The sequence below is a fragment of the Microcebus murinus genome, chromosome 3 (genome assembly GCF_040939455.1).
Source record: "Microcebus murinus isolate Inina chromosome 3, M.murinus_Inina_mat1.0, whole genome shotgun sequence".
In the NCBI taxonomy this organism is placed as follows: Eukaryota; Metazoa; Chordata; class Mammalia; order Primates; family Cheirogaleidae; genus Microcebus; species Microcebus murinus.
Genome location: NC_134106.1, coordinates 60,713,946 through 60,729,789, shown reverse-complemented (window position 1 = coordinate 60,729,789; position 15,844 = coordinate 60,713,946). Strand labels below are relative to the sequence as shown.

Below are 15,844 nucleotides of genomic sequence, written 5' to 3'. Positions count from 1 at the left end.
CCAAGTTAGAACAGTTATAAATAAAACTAAGTCCTTTGAAAAAAAAAAAAAGAAAAATATTCTAAAACCCCATTCCCTCTCACTCTCGCACATGTACAGGCCATTGCACAGGTACCCGACCAGGCCAGCCCCTCTAACCTCCCGGGTGTGTGATACGGGAGGGGCGGGTGGGAGCAGCGATGCCATCCTCCTAAGACTTACTCACCCTCTCTTCTAGCCTCCTCGCCCCTGGCCGCGGGCGCCCTGAGCCTTCCTGACCCCGCAGGGGGGCTCGCCGCGGCCCCCATGAGCGCGCCTGGCTGACCGAGGGGCGGCCGCGGTGGAGCCCGCGCGCCGCGGGGGCGGCGGGGCCATGGCCTCGCTGGACCTGCCGTACCGCTGCCCCCGCTGCGGGGAGCACAAGCGCTTCCGGAGCCTGTCGTCGCTGCGCGCGCACCTGGAGTACAGCCACACGTACGAGACGCTCTACATCCTCTCCAAGACCAACAGCATCTGCGACGGCGCCGCTGCGGCCGCGGCCGCCGCCGCCGCCGCCTCGGGCTTCCCGCTGGCGCCGGAGCCTGCCGCCCTGCTGGCCGTGCCGGGCGCCCGGCGCGAGGTCTTCGAGAGCACGTCCTTCCAGGGCAAGGAGCAGGCGGCCGGGCCGTCGCCGGCAGCGCCACACCTGCTGCACCACCACCACCACCACGCGCCCCTCGCCCACTTCCCCGGCGACCTGGTGCCCGCCAGCCTGCCCTGCGAGGAGCTGGCTGAGCCGGGCCTCGTGCCCGCCGCCGCCGCGCGCTATGCGCTGCGCGAGATCGAGATCCCGCTGGGGGAGCTGTTCGCCCGCAAGTCAGTGGCGTCCTCGGCCTGTTCGACGCCGCCGCCAGGGCCGGGCTCCGGCCCTTGCTCCGGGCCCGCCTCGGCCTCGCCCGCGTCCCCCTCGCCCGCCGATGTAGCCTACGAGGAGGGCCTGGCGCGCCTCAAGATCCGCGCGCTGGAGAAGCTAGAGGTGGACCGGCGGCTGGAGCGGCTAAGCGAGGAGGTGGAGCAGAAGATCGCGGGCCAGGTGGGGCGGCTGCAGGCCGAGCTGGAGCGCAAGGCGGCCGAGCTGGAGACAGCGCGGCAGGAGAGCGCGCGGCTCGGGCGGGAGAAGGAGGAGTTGGAGGAGCGAGCTTCCGAGCTCTCGCGCCAGGTGGACGTGAGCGTGGAGCTGCTGGCCTCGCTCAAGCAGGACCTGGTGCACAAGGAACAGGAGCTGAGCCGCAAGCAGCAGTGAGTAGACCCTCGGGTCCCCGTGGGTGGGTGTGCCCGTGCGAGTCACTGTGCTGCCACCACCACCACCACGACCACCGTGAGCGAGCCTGAGTATGTGGCCATGGCTTTGTAATATGGAATATGTGGCTATGAGCATGCAGTGGTGATTGGGGCTGAGAGTGGGGGATGGGGTGGGGGGCAAAAATGTCTTGATGATGTGAATTTGGCACCGTGAGTACATGGCAGTATGAGCATGTGCCTGTTTTTGAAAATTCTTTCTATTCCTCCTCTGTCCTGGCCAATGCCAATTCCTGCATTTTGGTACCAGATCTGACTCCCTTTCACCTACTCAAAGACATGGCCCGATTCTCCTTTCTCCCTTTCCCACCATTAGATTTACCCTATCTGCATAGCATTTCTAAAAGCATGCAGACGTGATGTCATTTCTCCCATCTGCTTCAACACCACCTCTCTGTAAGCTACTGCCCCTTTTCTCTCCTCCTTACAGAAGAACAACTCCTTGTCTCCAATTTCTTTCCTCACTTTCTGTCTTGAACTCAATCTGATCAGGTTCCAGTGATGACTCCAACTCATGTCAGCAGGGACCTTCACCTTGCTAAGGCCAAGCCACCATAATACTTGGCCCATCAGCGCATTTGACATAGCTGGTCCTTGAAACACTTTCTTGACTTGACTTCCAGGGCGCTCTCTCGGGATTTCCTACTATCTTTTTGTCTACTCCTTTTCACTCTTCTTTACTGGCTTCTTCTCATTTCTCTGGTCTTTAAATGTAACATTATGAACTACAGACAGTCCCCAACTTACACTGGCTCAACTTACTGATTTTTCAATCTTATAGTGGTGTTCGAGCTATACGCAATCTGTAGGAACCGTATTTCGAGTACCCATACAACCATTCTGTTTTTCGTTTCCAGTACAGTGCTCAGTAAATTACTCGGGATATTCAAGTTATTGGGCTATGTGTGGGGATATGTGACGTGGCCGTGTGCTCTGAGTGTGTGCCCGGGAGTGCGTTGGGAGGCTGTGTATTGAGGCCACGTGTAACAGAGCACGTCTGTGAGAGGCGGCTGTGACTGGTTACGGTGTATGGACTGTGCGTTTGGGGCTGGGTGGGTGCGGTGTGTGTGACTCCGAGTGCATGTCTACGTTTCTGTGTGTGCCATTGTGTGGGGGGCGTGTGCTGGGCCTGTGCTGCCTGGACCCATGTGACCATGGGCAGACGCTGCAGGCAGCTGTGGCCCGTGTCTTCCCCCACTGGCCAGGCTCTCCTCCAGAGGGTGGGTGGGCAGCCAGGCCGAGGCCCTGGGGTAAGAGACTGCTCCCGGCCCAGGGAGGTGGTGCAAATCGACCAGTTCCTGAAGGAGACGGCAGCACGGGAGGCCAGCGCCAAGCTGCGGCTGCAGCAGTTCATTGAGGAGCTCCTTGAGCGGGCTGACCGCGCCGAGCGGCAGCTGCAGGTCATCAGCAGCAGCTGCGGCAGCACACCCAGCGCCAGCCTGGGTCGTGGGGGTGGGGGCAGCAGCGCGGGCCCCAATGCCCGGGGCCCAGGCAGAATGGTGAGTGTCCACCTGCTTTCTCTCCTCTACCTGCACACCCGGCCCCCCACGATCTCCCCTTACACAAGGCCTGACATCCCCCAGAAGGCCCCATGCTTTCCTTCTCTGGGCTTTCTCAACCATGAGCAGATCCAGGGCTGGAGTAGGGGTCCAGGAGCAGGGAGCCCCTCTGATGGGGCAGGAGTGCCGGCCCCTGCGGCTGGAGTGAGGTGTGACCCAGTGGCCCTGGCCCTTGTGGGCCTATCTCTGCCCGTCCCTGCAAATGAGAGCCCAGAAGCCACAAGCTGGGGCCTGGGGTGGTGGGTGGGTGTGGGGAGGGGCTGGCGAGCCTGCCTCTCTGGGCTATCTGTCTGTCCATTTGTCCATCTTTCCCAACTTTTTCTGTCTCTCTCTTCTCCCTCTTCTCTATCTTGTGCCCTGTTTCTCCCGCTGTTGCCTCTCATCCTCTTGCCTCCCCTGCCTACTTCCTTTCCTTCCTGCTCTGGGGCCCGCAGAGAGACCACCACGCAGGCCCAGCTGTGCCTAGCACATATGCGGTGTCACGGCATGGCTCCTCTCCAAGCACAGGGTAAGCCTTGGGCCTGGCCCGCCCCACACAGCCCACCCTCACCCTGGAAAGATCCCCTGGCCTGTCGGGAGCTTGTCTCTTCCTCCTTCCCCTGTCCTCCTTGGGTCATCTGTGTCTCCCTGTCTCTACCCAGAGGGAGCTTTTGGAAAGCAGGGCGGGTGGGTTGCCCTTGGCTGGTGGTAGAGTCGGGTAGGGAGTTCGGGCAGGCCTGGTACGCCCTGGTGCCCCTCACCCCTTACTGTCTGGTCCACCCTGCCCCAGGGCCTCCAGCCGTGTGCCAGCTGCATCCCAGAGCTCAGGCTGCTATGACAGTGACAGTCTGGAGCTGCCCCGGCCAGAGGAAGGGGCCCCTGAGGACAGTGGCCCTGGGGGCTTGGGCCCACGGGTGCAGGGTGCCAACGGGGGCTCAGAGAGGTCGCAGCCCCCTCGCAGCTCAGGCCTGCGGCGCCAGGCCATCCAGAACTGGCAGCGCCGACCCCGCCGACACAGCACTGAAGGGGAGGAGGGGGACGTCTCGGATGTGGGCTCCCGGACCACCGAGTCAGAGGCTGAGGGGCCTTCAGATGCCTCCCGTACCGGGCCTGTTATGGCTGGGCCATTGAGCAGCTGCCGGCTCTCAGGTGAGTCCCGGGAGGGTGGGCAGAGAGGCCAGCCTTTCCCATGGTGCCAGGCCCTCTCAGGGTACGCAGGGCTGAGGCAGTGAAGCTCCTGGGCTCCTGCACCTCCCTTCCCCTTTGCCTGGACTTGCCCACCCCTTCTGTGGTGCCCTTTAAGCCTGGGGCAGGAACTTGAGTGACAGGGCAGGGCTGCTGACACAAGGGTGCCAGGGCAGGGACTGGGGGGAGCGGCTCCATGCACATGGTGGGCTCATTAACTTTTGTAGGGAGTTGAGTGTCAACTGCAGGCTCTGAAGCCCCCGCGCAGTGGGGGAGAGCCAAGTGCCACATTCACAGGAGGAGGCCGAGCACTCGTGTGGGCAGGTTAGGAGGTTAGAGGGTTCGTTTCAGGAGTGCAGCTGCACCCCCTATGACTGTTCTAGGCCGCCCCTCACCTGCCTTTGGGTTCCACACACCCAGTTTATGCTCTGGCTCTTCCAACCTCTCTCCTCCTCCAAATCTGATGCAGCCACCTCATGTAGAAGTTGAGTTTGGACTGTTGGGTAATATACAGCCTTAAAAAGATAGTTTATGCCCAGGGGACCTTGTTCTGCTTTGAAAAAAGAAAAGGAAAAAATAAAATAAAATAAAGAAAGAAAAAGTAATAAAATTAAAAAAATAAAAATAAAAAGATAGTTTAGGCTGGGCACGGTGGCTCATGCCTATAATCCTAGCACCCTGGAAGGCCAAGGCAGGAGGGAGGATTGCTTGAGTTCAGGAGTTTGAGACCAGCCTGAGCGAGAGTGAGACCCCCATCTCTATCAAAAAGAAAGGAAAAAAAAAAACAACAAAAAAACGTAGCTAGGCAGTGCAGTGCATGCCTGTAGCCACAGCTCCTCAGGAGGCTGAGGCAGAATGATCACTTAGAGCCCAGGAGTTGGAGGTTGCTATGAGCTAGGCTGATGCCACTGCACTCTCCCCAGGGCAACAGAGTGAGACTCTGTCTCAACAACAGCAGAAAAGAAAGTTTACATGAAGAAGGGACACGTTTTTCAGATTTGTAAAATTAGGGCTGGGGTACTGCAGAGGAGGGGAAGCAGAGGCCATCTTCCTTCCTCCAGAGGCGCTGGGCCCCCAGCACGGTCTTGCGTGCCCATTCCTCCTGCAGTGCCTACCCCACCCCAGCTCCCCACTCACATCCCCACGCTGACCCTGGACGCTCCATGCTCACCTTTGACCCCCTGGTGTTCTGCAGCCCGCCAGGAGGGAGGCAGTGGACGGGGACGGCGAGCGGAGAGGGGCAGCCCCTCACGCTCCAATGAGGTCATCAGCCCGGAGATCCTCAAGATGCGAGCCGCCCTCTTCTGCATCTTCACCTACCTGGACACGCGCACGCTGCTGCACGCCGCCGAGGTCTGCCGGGACTGGCGCTTTGTGGCCCGCCACCCCGCGGTCTGGACCAGGGTGCTGCTTGAGAATGCACGAGTCTGTTCCAAGGTGCCTGCCCTGCCTGCCACCCTCACCCTGCTGTGAACTTGCCTTTCCCCCAGTAGAATCTGGCCCCTCGAGATCTGGACCTTGCAACCCTTACAGCACCGCAGCTCCAGCCTGGCTCCCTGAAATGCTCCCATGGGGGCTCCCATCCTGGGGCTGGCCCACCTCCAGCCAGCCGAGCTCAGATGTCTGTCCTCATCTCCAAATACCCTTCTCCTCCACACAGTTCCTGGCAATGCTGGCTCAGTGGTGCACCCAGGCCCACTCGCTGACGCTGCAAAACTTGAAGCCCCGGCAGCGGGGAAAGAAGGAGAGCAAGGAGGAGTATGCCCGGAGCACCCGGTGAGGCCTACAGTGGGTGGGTGGGTGGGTGCTCCTGGGCCACAGATCTGGAATTAAGTGAAGATACTTCCCAGAGGAGGAGGTGGCCATAAGCAGCTCCCTGACCTCCTGGTCATCCCCAGGGGCTGCCTGGAAGCGGGGCTGGAGTCCCTGCTGAAGGCGGCCGGGGGGAACCTGCTGATCCTGCGCATCTCCCACTGTCCAAACATCCTCACCGACCGCTCGCTCTGGCTGGCCAGCTGCTATTGCCGTGCCCTGCAGGCTGTCACCTACAGGTGGGTGCACCCTGCCCAGGCCCCAAGGGATCCCTAGGCACTGCATAGCCTTCCCACAGGGTTCTCAGGCAAAGGGCCCCAAGAGCTCTGTGGCTCAAGGGAAGGAAGCCTTGGCAAGAGCAGAAGCCGCCAGTGTGGCCAACTCTAGCTTTGTCTTTCCAACAGGAGTGCCACAGACCCCGTGGGCCATGAAGTCATTTGGGCCCTGGGCGCCGGCTGCAGAGAGATTGTCTCCCTCCAGGTGGCACCACTTCACCCCTGGTGAGCCTGGCAGGGCAGACGGGGAGGGGACAGGGTTGGGCCTGGTCTGGGGCTGAGGACTAAGCAGATCTGAGCCCATTCCATAAGTTGTTGGGGAGGCAGATTCACACACGTTGATTTGCACACATTCACACATAATGCACTGAGGTGTTAGGAGCAGGGCTTTAGAATCAGACCTGGGATCCTGTCCCGGCTCACGGGCAGTGTCACTTTGGCAACCCAGTCGCATCTTAGTTTCTCAAACTGCAAAGTGAATGTGATGTTAGGATTCTGTCGCCCTTACTAGGGCTAATTGTTGCCCCAGTGAGATCATGTACACAAAACCTGCCAGGTCCACGGTAAGTGCTTAGTAAACACTAGATAAAATTAGCCAGGTTTGTTTTGCATATGAAAGGCAGTTCAGAGAGGTCAGTCTCTAAAGTTCAAAAGAGCTGGTTGTTGGAGAACCCAGGGTGTGAAATCAGTCCTCCTCTACTTGGAGTTCCTCAGGCACCCCAGGCTCCTTCTCTCCCTGGCCAGCTGCTATTGTGGTGCCCTGCAGGCTGGCACAGGTGGGTCCACCCTACCAGAAACAAGGCCCATGCTCATCCTTGCCCCCGCCCCAAGTCCTCTCTTCACATGACAGCTCTGCCCAGGTTGTCCAGTGTGCCTTCACCAACGCCCTGTGTCACTGCTCCCCTGCTTCGATTCCCACTGCACCGTGTCCTGATCCCTGCTGTCGCCCATCCTGCAATAATGTCTCTATGTTTTGATCTCCGCTAGACTGGCAGTCCTTGGGGCAGAGTCTGGAAATGTCCATGTCCATATCTCTGGTACCAAGCGCATAGCAGATGCCAGGGAGATGTCTGTTGCCTGGGTGAATGCTGAGGGAGGAAATGTTTAGGGAAATGGCAAGTTTGGTGGAGTGGCATGGGCAGGGCCAAACAACGAGTATAGAAAGGGAGGTCGGGGCAAGGTCAAGAAGGGCTTGCTAAGGAGTTTAGGTTTTTGCATTTTATCTGAAAATACTAGGAAGCTATTAGAGGGTTTTAGATTTTAAGAAAGGGATTAAAATCAGACTGGTAATATTCTGTGCCCTGCCCCCACGATAGATTTCCACTCCTGAGGGCAGGGATCATGTCTGTATTGCCAACACTGTATCCCCAGGCCCTGGCTCAGTCGTTCTTTTCTGAATGGAAGTAGGAAGGAATGGCTCACAACGCAGAGGGTGAATTGCAGGGAGACTAGTTATAATGCAGAATGCTGATGCTCTGAACCGCGGGTTCATGAGTTACTTAGGAATCAGACTCTGCAGGGCTTGGCAGGAGATGAGGGGAGACGAATCAGGGATGATCCCAGTTTTCTGACTTGACCATATGGGTTCTTGGTGGGACACTTGCCTGAGGCAGGGAAAGGTCCCAAAGGAGGAGCTCACTCAGGGGGTCAGGCATCTAGAGGCTTTCCTGACGGCTGTCCCCCTCCCTGTTCTCCAGCCAGCAGCCCACGCGCTTCAGTAACCGCTGCCTGCAGATGATCGGTCGCTGTTGGCCCCACCTCCGGGCACTGGGGGTTGGGGGCGCCGGCTGTGGGGTGCAGGGCCTGGCATCACTCGGTAAGTCTTTCCTTGGGACTGGGGTGGGGATTGGTGAGGAGCAGGTGTGGGTACAGTGCTAGCCTGTGAAATCCCACAGGGGCTCAGGCTGCAGCCTGGGTGGTGGCAAGGGCCTCAGGGTGCTGGCCAGGGGATGACCTGTGGAGTTTATCAACAGGGCCTTCCCTTGTTCCTCTTCTTAGCAAGAAACTGCATGCGGCTGCAGGTCCTGGAGCTTGACCATGTGTCGGAAATCACCCAGGAGGTGGCGGCCGAGGTCTGCCGGGAAGGCCTGAAGGGACTGGAGATGCTGGTGCTCACGGCCACCCCTGTTACCCCTAAGGCCCTGCTGCACTTCAACAGTGAGCAATGGGGGAATGCGGGGCAGGGGATGACCACCACCTGTCACCATGCCCTGTAGCATAACCAATCCCCTGTTGCTCCTGATCAGTGCCAGGGTAGACTGACCAGGGTTCTAGCCCTGGCTTTGCCACCAGTGCCTTCTGAGGGGACAGTGTGGCATTCAGGGCCCTCCAGCAACTGGTCCAAATGGTTCAGTTCAACAGACATTGGTTGCCCTACAGAGACAAAGTGCTCTACCCACGTTGGAGGCATGAGGTGTCGGCCCCCATGTGAGCCTCTAGCCCAGGGCAGAGGCGGGGAAGATGGTTAGGAACACAGGTTCTGGGCTGGACTGACCTAGGTCCCCATTCTGGCTCTGTTACTCATTAGCTGTGGGCAGGTTTCTATACTTCTATGAGTTCTGTATTTCTGTCTGCTAAGCTGACTTTCCAGAAGGGGTAGGAGGATTAAACAAGGTGATGTGTGTAAGCACCTCCAGGATAAGTCTCAGGGTAAAGACTCCCTTCTCCCTGGGGTTCCCTGGACTCCAAATCATGTGTCTTGTGGGTCCCTACTTTCTCAGACCACCCACTCCGCTCACAGTCAATCCTCTGCCTTCATCGAGGAGGAAGGTGCCCAGCTTGAGCTCCTCCTGCCCAAATGAGACCACCATCTAGGCCCCTGGCAGGACCCCATGTCCTGGCCGCTTAAAACGTCCCTTGACTTTCTTTCCAGGACCCTCTTCTTCCCTCCCCTTCAGCTACATGGTCACCCCCTGGACCTTACCATCAGAACTGAACTATTCAGCCTCCAAAATCATAACTCCAGGCCCTCCTTAACTTCCCTGACTTCACATGATATCTGGTCCCTTAAGCCCTCTGCTCCCAACTATTTCCCCTGGCTCCCCGGCTTTGAGCTCCAGCCTAGATCTGTCAGCCTCACCTCTGCCATTCTGTTCCTGGCAGTTCATTTCCAAATGCCCAGACCACAGCACAACTGTCCCCTCTGCCAGGGAAGTTCCTTAGAGTCCTTGAACAATTGGCTGTTTCCCACTCACACTCCCAGAGTCCACTGGAGCCTCTCCCGTTCCCCAACTCCATCGCCCACCTTCTCCCCACGTCCAGCTGTGAGCCCCTGGGTGGCGTGGGCCGGCTCCCCTCGTTTATGCTCCCGGTGCTGGGCACACGATTGTCTCTCAGTGGGTGTCTGATTTCGTTAGTGAGAGGGCAAAGGAGGCATCACCCATGGCCCATTGCCCAGGCCAAACATGGGTCCCTCTTCCCCACCTCTTCTCAGGCATTTGCCGGAACCTCAAGTCCATTGTGGTCCAGATTGGGATTGCTGATTATTTCAAAGAGCCCAGCAGCCCCGAGGCCCAGAAGCTGTTTGATGACATGGTGACAAAACTCCAGGTGAGCTCTGAGGCCACCTAAGTCCCTAAGCGGCATCCCTCGACTAGGGCTGGTGGCCTGGGTTACAGTGGCGGGAGGGCCCCACCTGCCTGGCTCTGAGAGAGAACTAACCCAGGGTTTGGTCCACAGGCCCTGAGACGGAGGCCCGGTTTCTCTAAGATTCTGCACATCAAGGTGGAAGGTGGCTGCTAACCCGGGTAGGGGGCGGCAGGGCCCCTGCCAGCCCCACACCAGGGCACTCTCTTTGGACCTCCGGAGGGACCCTGGTTTGGACTAGACCTTCGGAGGCCTACTGTTATCCCTGGCTTCCAGGGAGGGGTGACGGGTTCCTGTCCTTCTCCTGGAACTGCAGAGCAACAGGCCTGACCCAGGGTACTGCCTCTCTAGGACAGGGGCTCGGACAAAAGCTGCCCTCCGACCCCCAGCCGGAGCAGCCTCTGGCACAGCCAGCGAGGAGCTGTCCCCACCAGCACCTGGTGTCACCACCTGGAGGATCTGCAATAACCACCCAGTGGCTCCTCAGCGGCTCAGGCAGGCCTTTCCTTCCTGCACCCAGCCTCCCGACCAGGGGCCTATGCTAGGCTACAGGCCAGAGGAGGCCCCAGAGGCAGCTCAGACTCGGCAAGGAGGGCTCCTCTCCCCCTACCCTGTCCCAGCCTTCTGTGGGGCATCCCCTTTAGACAGCCTAGGCTGAGTCCACATTCTCCAGGGCTAACACAGGCAGGCCTAGGGGCCTGGGCACATGGTCAGCCAAAAGCTGGGGCATGGCAGTGGGGTGGTGGGGATGAGTTTGGAAAGGAAAACAGTCACCCTGAACTTCTCCCCAGGATGAGACCACCCCTCCAAGGTGGGGAATTGCCAGGTGGAGAAAACTTATTTACTGCTGTAAGAAGGCAAGACCCCTCCTCCCGACCCAGCCACCACATACCCCACCACATTCCAGAGCTAAACTCAGTGCTGAAGGTGCATGTTTCTATACCTACTGTTCATTCCTGAGGGACCCTCTGGAGGGTCAAGGTCCCAGCCCTGGGAAGCCCTGTCAGCAGTGAGAAATAGTTCCCATCTTTAAGGAATTTCCCTCTAATCAGGTGCTTGGGCAGGATCGGATGGCCTTTGGGGAGGCACTGGGCTGCCCTCTGTGCTGGGGCCTGGAGCAAGTTATGAGGGCGGTTTGCTTTGCTTCCTTGTCCAGTGAACTTGCTTAAAGATACAGCTGTGGCAGGCTGCCAGACCCGTGGGGCCAGGGAAAAAGAACGTTCTCAACAGACTTGCTCCCCTTTCCTCAGTCTCCATTGGCCCCATGTCTAAGGGCTGTGTTGGGGGTCTTCTGCCTAGGGGCAGTGCTGAGGCCTGGGCTGGAGCCACTTGGCTCAGAAGGCACAGAATGCCAGTGGAGGTTTCCACTGGCCCTTGCACAATCCCCGAAGGACGAAGGCTCCAAAGACTGAAGTCTCGCCAGTTCTTCCTCTTAGAACTCCCACAGGTTCAGAGGCTGCAGGTCCTTCCAACCTTCATTTGGAAAGTTTTTTCAAACATCTAAACTATGTCCATTGTAGGCTTTCCTTCTCCTGTATGGGATCGGCTCCCAGCCCTAGCCATTAGGCTGCTGGTCCTGGCTGGTGCTGGGGTCATCTTGTTTCCCAGTCCTTCCCAGGAACTCAATTTTCTGCCACAACCTGGCTTGGACATCAAGACCAGCCCTAGGTTACCTTGTAATGAGTCCTCCAGAGCTGAGATCCCCACTGGCACAGCAGCCTACCCCAACTCCCCTGGTTCCACTCGCTAGCACCGTCCCAGGTCTTTTTATCATTGCTGACTTTTTCTCCTGTGGCTTGTTCTGTCTCTGCTCTTTGAAGACGTGAAACACCAAGGGTGTCACGTTGGCAATTTCCTGTCCAGTCCTGCACGAAGCCTTGGCGTGTGTGACACCCCTGCGCACCTACCCCAGAGCAGCTGGCTCCATCAGCTCCCACCTCCCCAGCCCACTCCCTCAGGAGTCACAGGAAGGAGCAGCTCAGCCTTCCTCTCCGCCAGAGGCCTGAAGAGAGGTGGAGGCCCACTCAGGGCCTGGCTGCCCTGGGTTTACCTGGCTTGCCTTGCCAACCACATCCCTATAGCTCCTGTTCCCGTGACCCCAGGGCCAGAGGTGCTGTCCTGTCTCCTGGACAAAGCACAAAAGGATGCCCTGCTTGGCCTGAGCCTCCCCGACTGAGGAACCTTCTCTGCCCCAGGGAACCTTCTATTCCTGAATATAAGGCTTTAGGCAATTTTGCCCTGGATGGTACCCACTGGAATGCCTGGCACCAGCTCTAGGAAAGGAGGTTGGGGAGCTAGGGTGGGAGAAGAGTGGTGCTGAAAAGACTGATGCTAGTCGTACGTTCATTCACTCATTCATTCATTCGTGCAGCAGTACTAAGCACCACCAGCACTAGAGGCAGAAGGATGAACAAGACCCCATTTTGCTTGGTGGGAAGTCCACCCCATGGGTTTGGCTCTTTCCAGAAAACCCCTAAGTTCTCCATCCTGTGTTTTCTGGCTGTGTGTAAAGGATGTGTCATGTTGCATAGGTCTGAGCCCTTGCCAACAGGAATGACATGTCAATGTGTCCCATCGCACTTGCACCCCTCTTGCTGATAAGACTTGTGCACCCTGGCCTTCACGCATGCCTTGAGCTCTGGCAGCTTTGCAACCCCCTGCCCCTACCAGCAACTTGATGCTCTTCTTTTGTTCTCTGCTCAGGGGGATGAGCCCTGCTGCTGAGTGGGGAGCTTTTGCTTGCTGGGACGATTCACATTTATTCACTTCTTTGGCAACCATACAATCAGGGCTGAGGATGGGGAATAGGGACAGAGGGCCTGGCCATCCCTAGAAGCACCTCCTCCCATCTGTACCCACCCAAAGGGGAACCATCATCCCCATCATACCTAATAAGATGCAAAAAAGGAGTATCAGAGAGCAAACCAAGGTAAAGCTTGCTCTAGGGGCCCCAGGTATGTGTGTAGGTCCTATGAGTGGTGTCCACTTGGTGTCCCTACGACACAGCCTGGCCCTGGCACCTGAGAGGTTGGCATGCTTGGCTTGAGTACTTCATGCTTTCTCAGGCTGCTTCCCCACAGCACTGGCAAGAAATGAAGATGCATATGTATGCATCCCTGCGGGGGAAAAAAGTGGGCTGCCCAGAACCACAGCTTTTCACTGGCCAGGAGAGACCACCTAAGGAGCAAGGCAACTCATGTTTCCTTAGTCCTGCGATAGTAGAGTGGGAGCCAGCCCCTCAGGAATTGCTTCAAAAGGAAAAAAAAAAAAAAAAAAGCCTCTTCCCAAGGCCTGCTCCTCCAAGGTTTGGCTCTGTTCTTTGCCTTTGGGTCCTGCCTGTCCCCTTGGTCCTAGTCTCTAGTCCTCTGGGCCACAGGTGGGGAGCTGCCCAGGCCCCAACCCAAGGCGCTAAGTCAAAGGAGACCTTCCCAGAGTGACTATTGGTGCCAAAGTCCCAGTTCCTGGTGGACTTGGGGTGAACACAGGAGATGGTGAGTCGGTCTATGGCCCAAGTGCCCAGAGATGTTAACTTGAACCTACGGGATCTTTCCCAGCTTCAGTCCCTGATGCGTGTGACTTCTCTCCCCTGGGGGTCTGCTTCTTCTTTTACTCCTAGTGGACATGCTTTCTCACCCAGCCTTGTTCCAGGCCTGCATTTGTGTATATATTGCTATGTATCGTGTGTATGTATTTATTCCTGGACAAGTGTGTTCATCTGCAGCCCTTGCCTGAGGATAAGGTTTAGGATTGGGTGAAGATCAGACTACCAGGGTCAACTACGCAACTACTCCCTCCCCAACCCCTTGGGACCTCAGCGGGTCCCAAAGCAGCCCTGACAATCAGGCAGGCTCCCCACCATGAGGCCAAGCCTCCTCTGCCACTGCCAGCATGGCCCTGGGGGAGGCTTGGCCTCAGGCTCCCCAGCCTTCACTCTGCCCTGGCAGGGGTCCTGCATCGAGGGGCAGAGCCCTGAGATGACCCAGGCTTGCCTTGCGGTTGATGCCAGCAGGCTTGGTTCTAGTGGGCACCCCTAGTGGGGACCTCCACAACTGGCCCCTAGGCCCTGCCTTCCCACACAGCCAGGCTGCAACGGGCCTGAGCTGTGAGAGGGTAGCTTGCCCACCTCAAGCACATCAGGCAGAGGGGTGGAGAGCAATTTTTGGTTTTACTTTTGTTTCTAAAGTGGTGCCTGTACCTCCAGCCCCCAGGGGGCCTTCCTACGCCCCACTTGTCTGCCCCACCAGGCATCGCCATCCCAGCACTTTGCTCCATGTCACCCGTAGATGCCCTTTGCCGAATGTACCTGAGTGTATGTATTTAAAAGGACTTACGCGGGCATCAGAGAATTTATGGCTCTGTATCCAATAAAAGATGGTGAAACTGGTCTCTCTGCCCCAGGGAAGTAAATGGTATGTGGCCATATTTGTCAGTCTGTGTCACCACAGCCTTTCTGCAGCTCAAGCACACAGAGGCAGGGAGGCAGATAACCCACTCGGCATCAATGGGGTGAATGGGTATTAGGAAGACTTGCTTCAGAACTGTAGAGATCACTGGAGGTAACTGCCACCAAGGTTATTGCCCCTACCATAGCTCAACCGTCCTTTTGGTGTCTGCATTGACAGAAAGCCATGGGATATGTCATTTCTGGCTCTCAGCTGGGAGAGGTCATCTTCCAGGGCAAACCCAGCACAAGTACAGCAGAACAGGCACTGCCCGGGCTCTCTCCCTGGCTTGGCCTTGACTTCATTTTACAAAATGGCCTTGACCCACTGGTTTGATTACTATAATCCTTAAATATTTAAAATCAGAAAAGGAACAGGTGTTTAGGCTTAAACTGTGGCTCTAACATCAAGCAAATAGAATGAGTGAGCATTTAAGCCTTACAACTCTTTGAACCACCAATTCTTATCATACAGGTAGAATAGTTGAGGCTCAGAAAATTAGTCTACCTAAAGACTATCAATTTAGGAGGGTTGCCAGACTCCAAAGCCTGAACCTGGCCATAGCCCCATCTGCTTTGGAGTCCATCTAACCAGGAGTGGCTGGGCTCAGATATTTTTATTATTATTTTCACCACTTCCCAGAGCTTCAGGCAGTGAAAACGTCAATGGCTCAAGGTGACATAATCATTTACCTCCAGTTTCAACAATTACTAACTACAGCTAGCTACAAGCCAGCCACCAGGACTAGTATAAATGTGGAGGCTGCTGGATCCTGATGGAATTTCTGTTTACCTACCGGCCATTCCAAACTTCCATTGGTCACAAGAAAATAGAAGGGACCCTAAGATCACTGGTGGCTGAACTGAAGAAACCAGATGGGGACCCTTTCGGTCATCTTCTTAAGGACTTCTAAGACGTCACCAGAGTTTAGAGAGAATGAGTCCTCTCTAAAACATCCCTCTCAGAGTCCTCAACTTCAATATCGTAAGTAACAGGGAATGAGAGAGACTGAGCCAAAAGAACATGGTGGCAGAAGGGGCAGATGGAGCACACAAGGTAATGCAACCCATTTACTCAAACCAGAAAAACCCTGGGTGCGGTGCCTGGCTAGGCCAGGGCTAAATAAGATCACATCAGAAGAAAAGGAAGCAGGCTAGGCGCTGTGGCTCACGCCTGTAATCGTAGCACTCTGGGAGGCTGAGGTGGGCAGATCGTTTGAGCTCAGGAGTTTGAGACCAGCCTGAGCAAGAGCAAGATCCCGTCCTTACTAAAAAAAATAGAAATTAGCTGGACAACTAAAAACATATAGAAAAACTGAGCCGGGCATGGTGGTGCATGCCTGTAGTCCCAGCTACTTGGGAGGCTAAGGCAGTAGGATCGCTTGAGCCCAGGAGTTTGAGGTTGCTGTGGGCTAGGCTGAGGCCACAGCACTCTAGCCCAGGCAAGAGAGTGAGACACTGTCTCAAAAAATAGAAGAAAAGGAAGCAACTCCCTATCTCTTAGCCACTTCTGGGACTAAGAATGCAATGACAGTGACACCTCCAGAAAAGGGCCACTCTAGTGGAGCTCACCTCAGGATGCTCTTTTCTACCTACGGGGCAAGTGCACACAAAACTAAAGTTCTGAGGTACAAACATTTGTAAGTAAAACTACCACGAAAAAATAATTCACAAAGTTAATTCGAAGTCTT

At 56.6% G+C, this 15,844-nt stretch overlaps 1 protein-coding gene across 1 annotated transcript; it reads left to right on the top strand.

The window, feature by feature from the left end:
- The first annotated feature begins 217 nt into the window (after nt 1–217).
- FBXO41 (F-box protein 41) lies at nt 218–15,786 on the top strand. Its single transcript, XM_012756326.3, has 12 exons — nt 218–1,257; nt 2,591–2,816; nt 3,311–3,384; nt 3,646–4,004; nt 5,236–5,477; nt 5,701–5,816; nt 5,939–6,091; nt 6,257–6,352; nt 7,825–7,943; nt 8,126–8,284; nt 9,561–9,676; nt 9,806–15,786. The coding sequence occupies exons 1-12, from the start codon at nt 353–355 to the stop codon at nt 9,866–9,868; spliced, it is 2,628 nt and encodes an 875-aa protein (XP_012611780.1). The 5' UTR covers nt 218–352; the 3' UTR covers nt 9,869–15,786.
- Nucleotides 15,787–15,844: the final 58 nt, after the last annotated feature.

What these genes read in the sequence shown, in the direction of transcription:
- FBXO41 (XM_012756326.3), top strand. Translation starts at nt 353, where the DNA reads ATGGCCTCGCTGGACCTGCCGTACCGCTGCCCCCGCTGCGGGGAGCAC. An exon ending in GAGCAGCTGCCGGCTCTCAG is followed by an intron (nt 4,005 to 5,235) that starts GTGAGTCCCGGG and finishes GGTGTTCTGCAG; the next exon opens with CCCGCCAGGAGGGAGGCAGT. An exon ending in GAGTATGCCCGGAGCACCCG is followed by an intron (nt 5,817 to 5,938) that starts GTGAGGCCTACA and finishes GGTCATCCCCAG; the next exon opens with GGGCTGCCTGGAAGCGGGGC.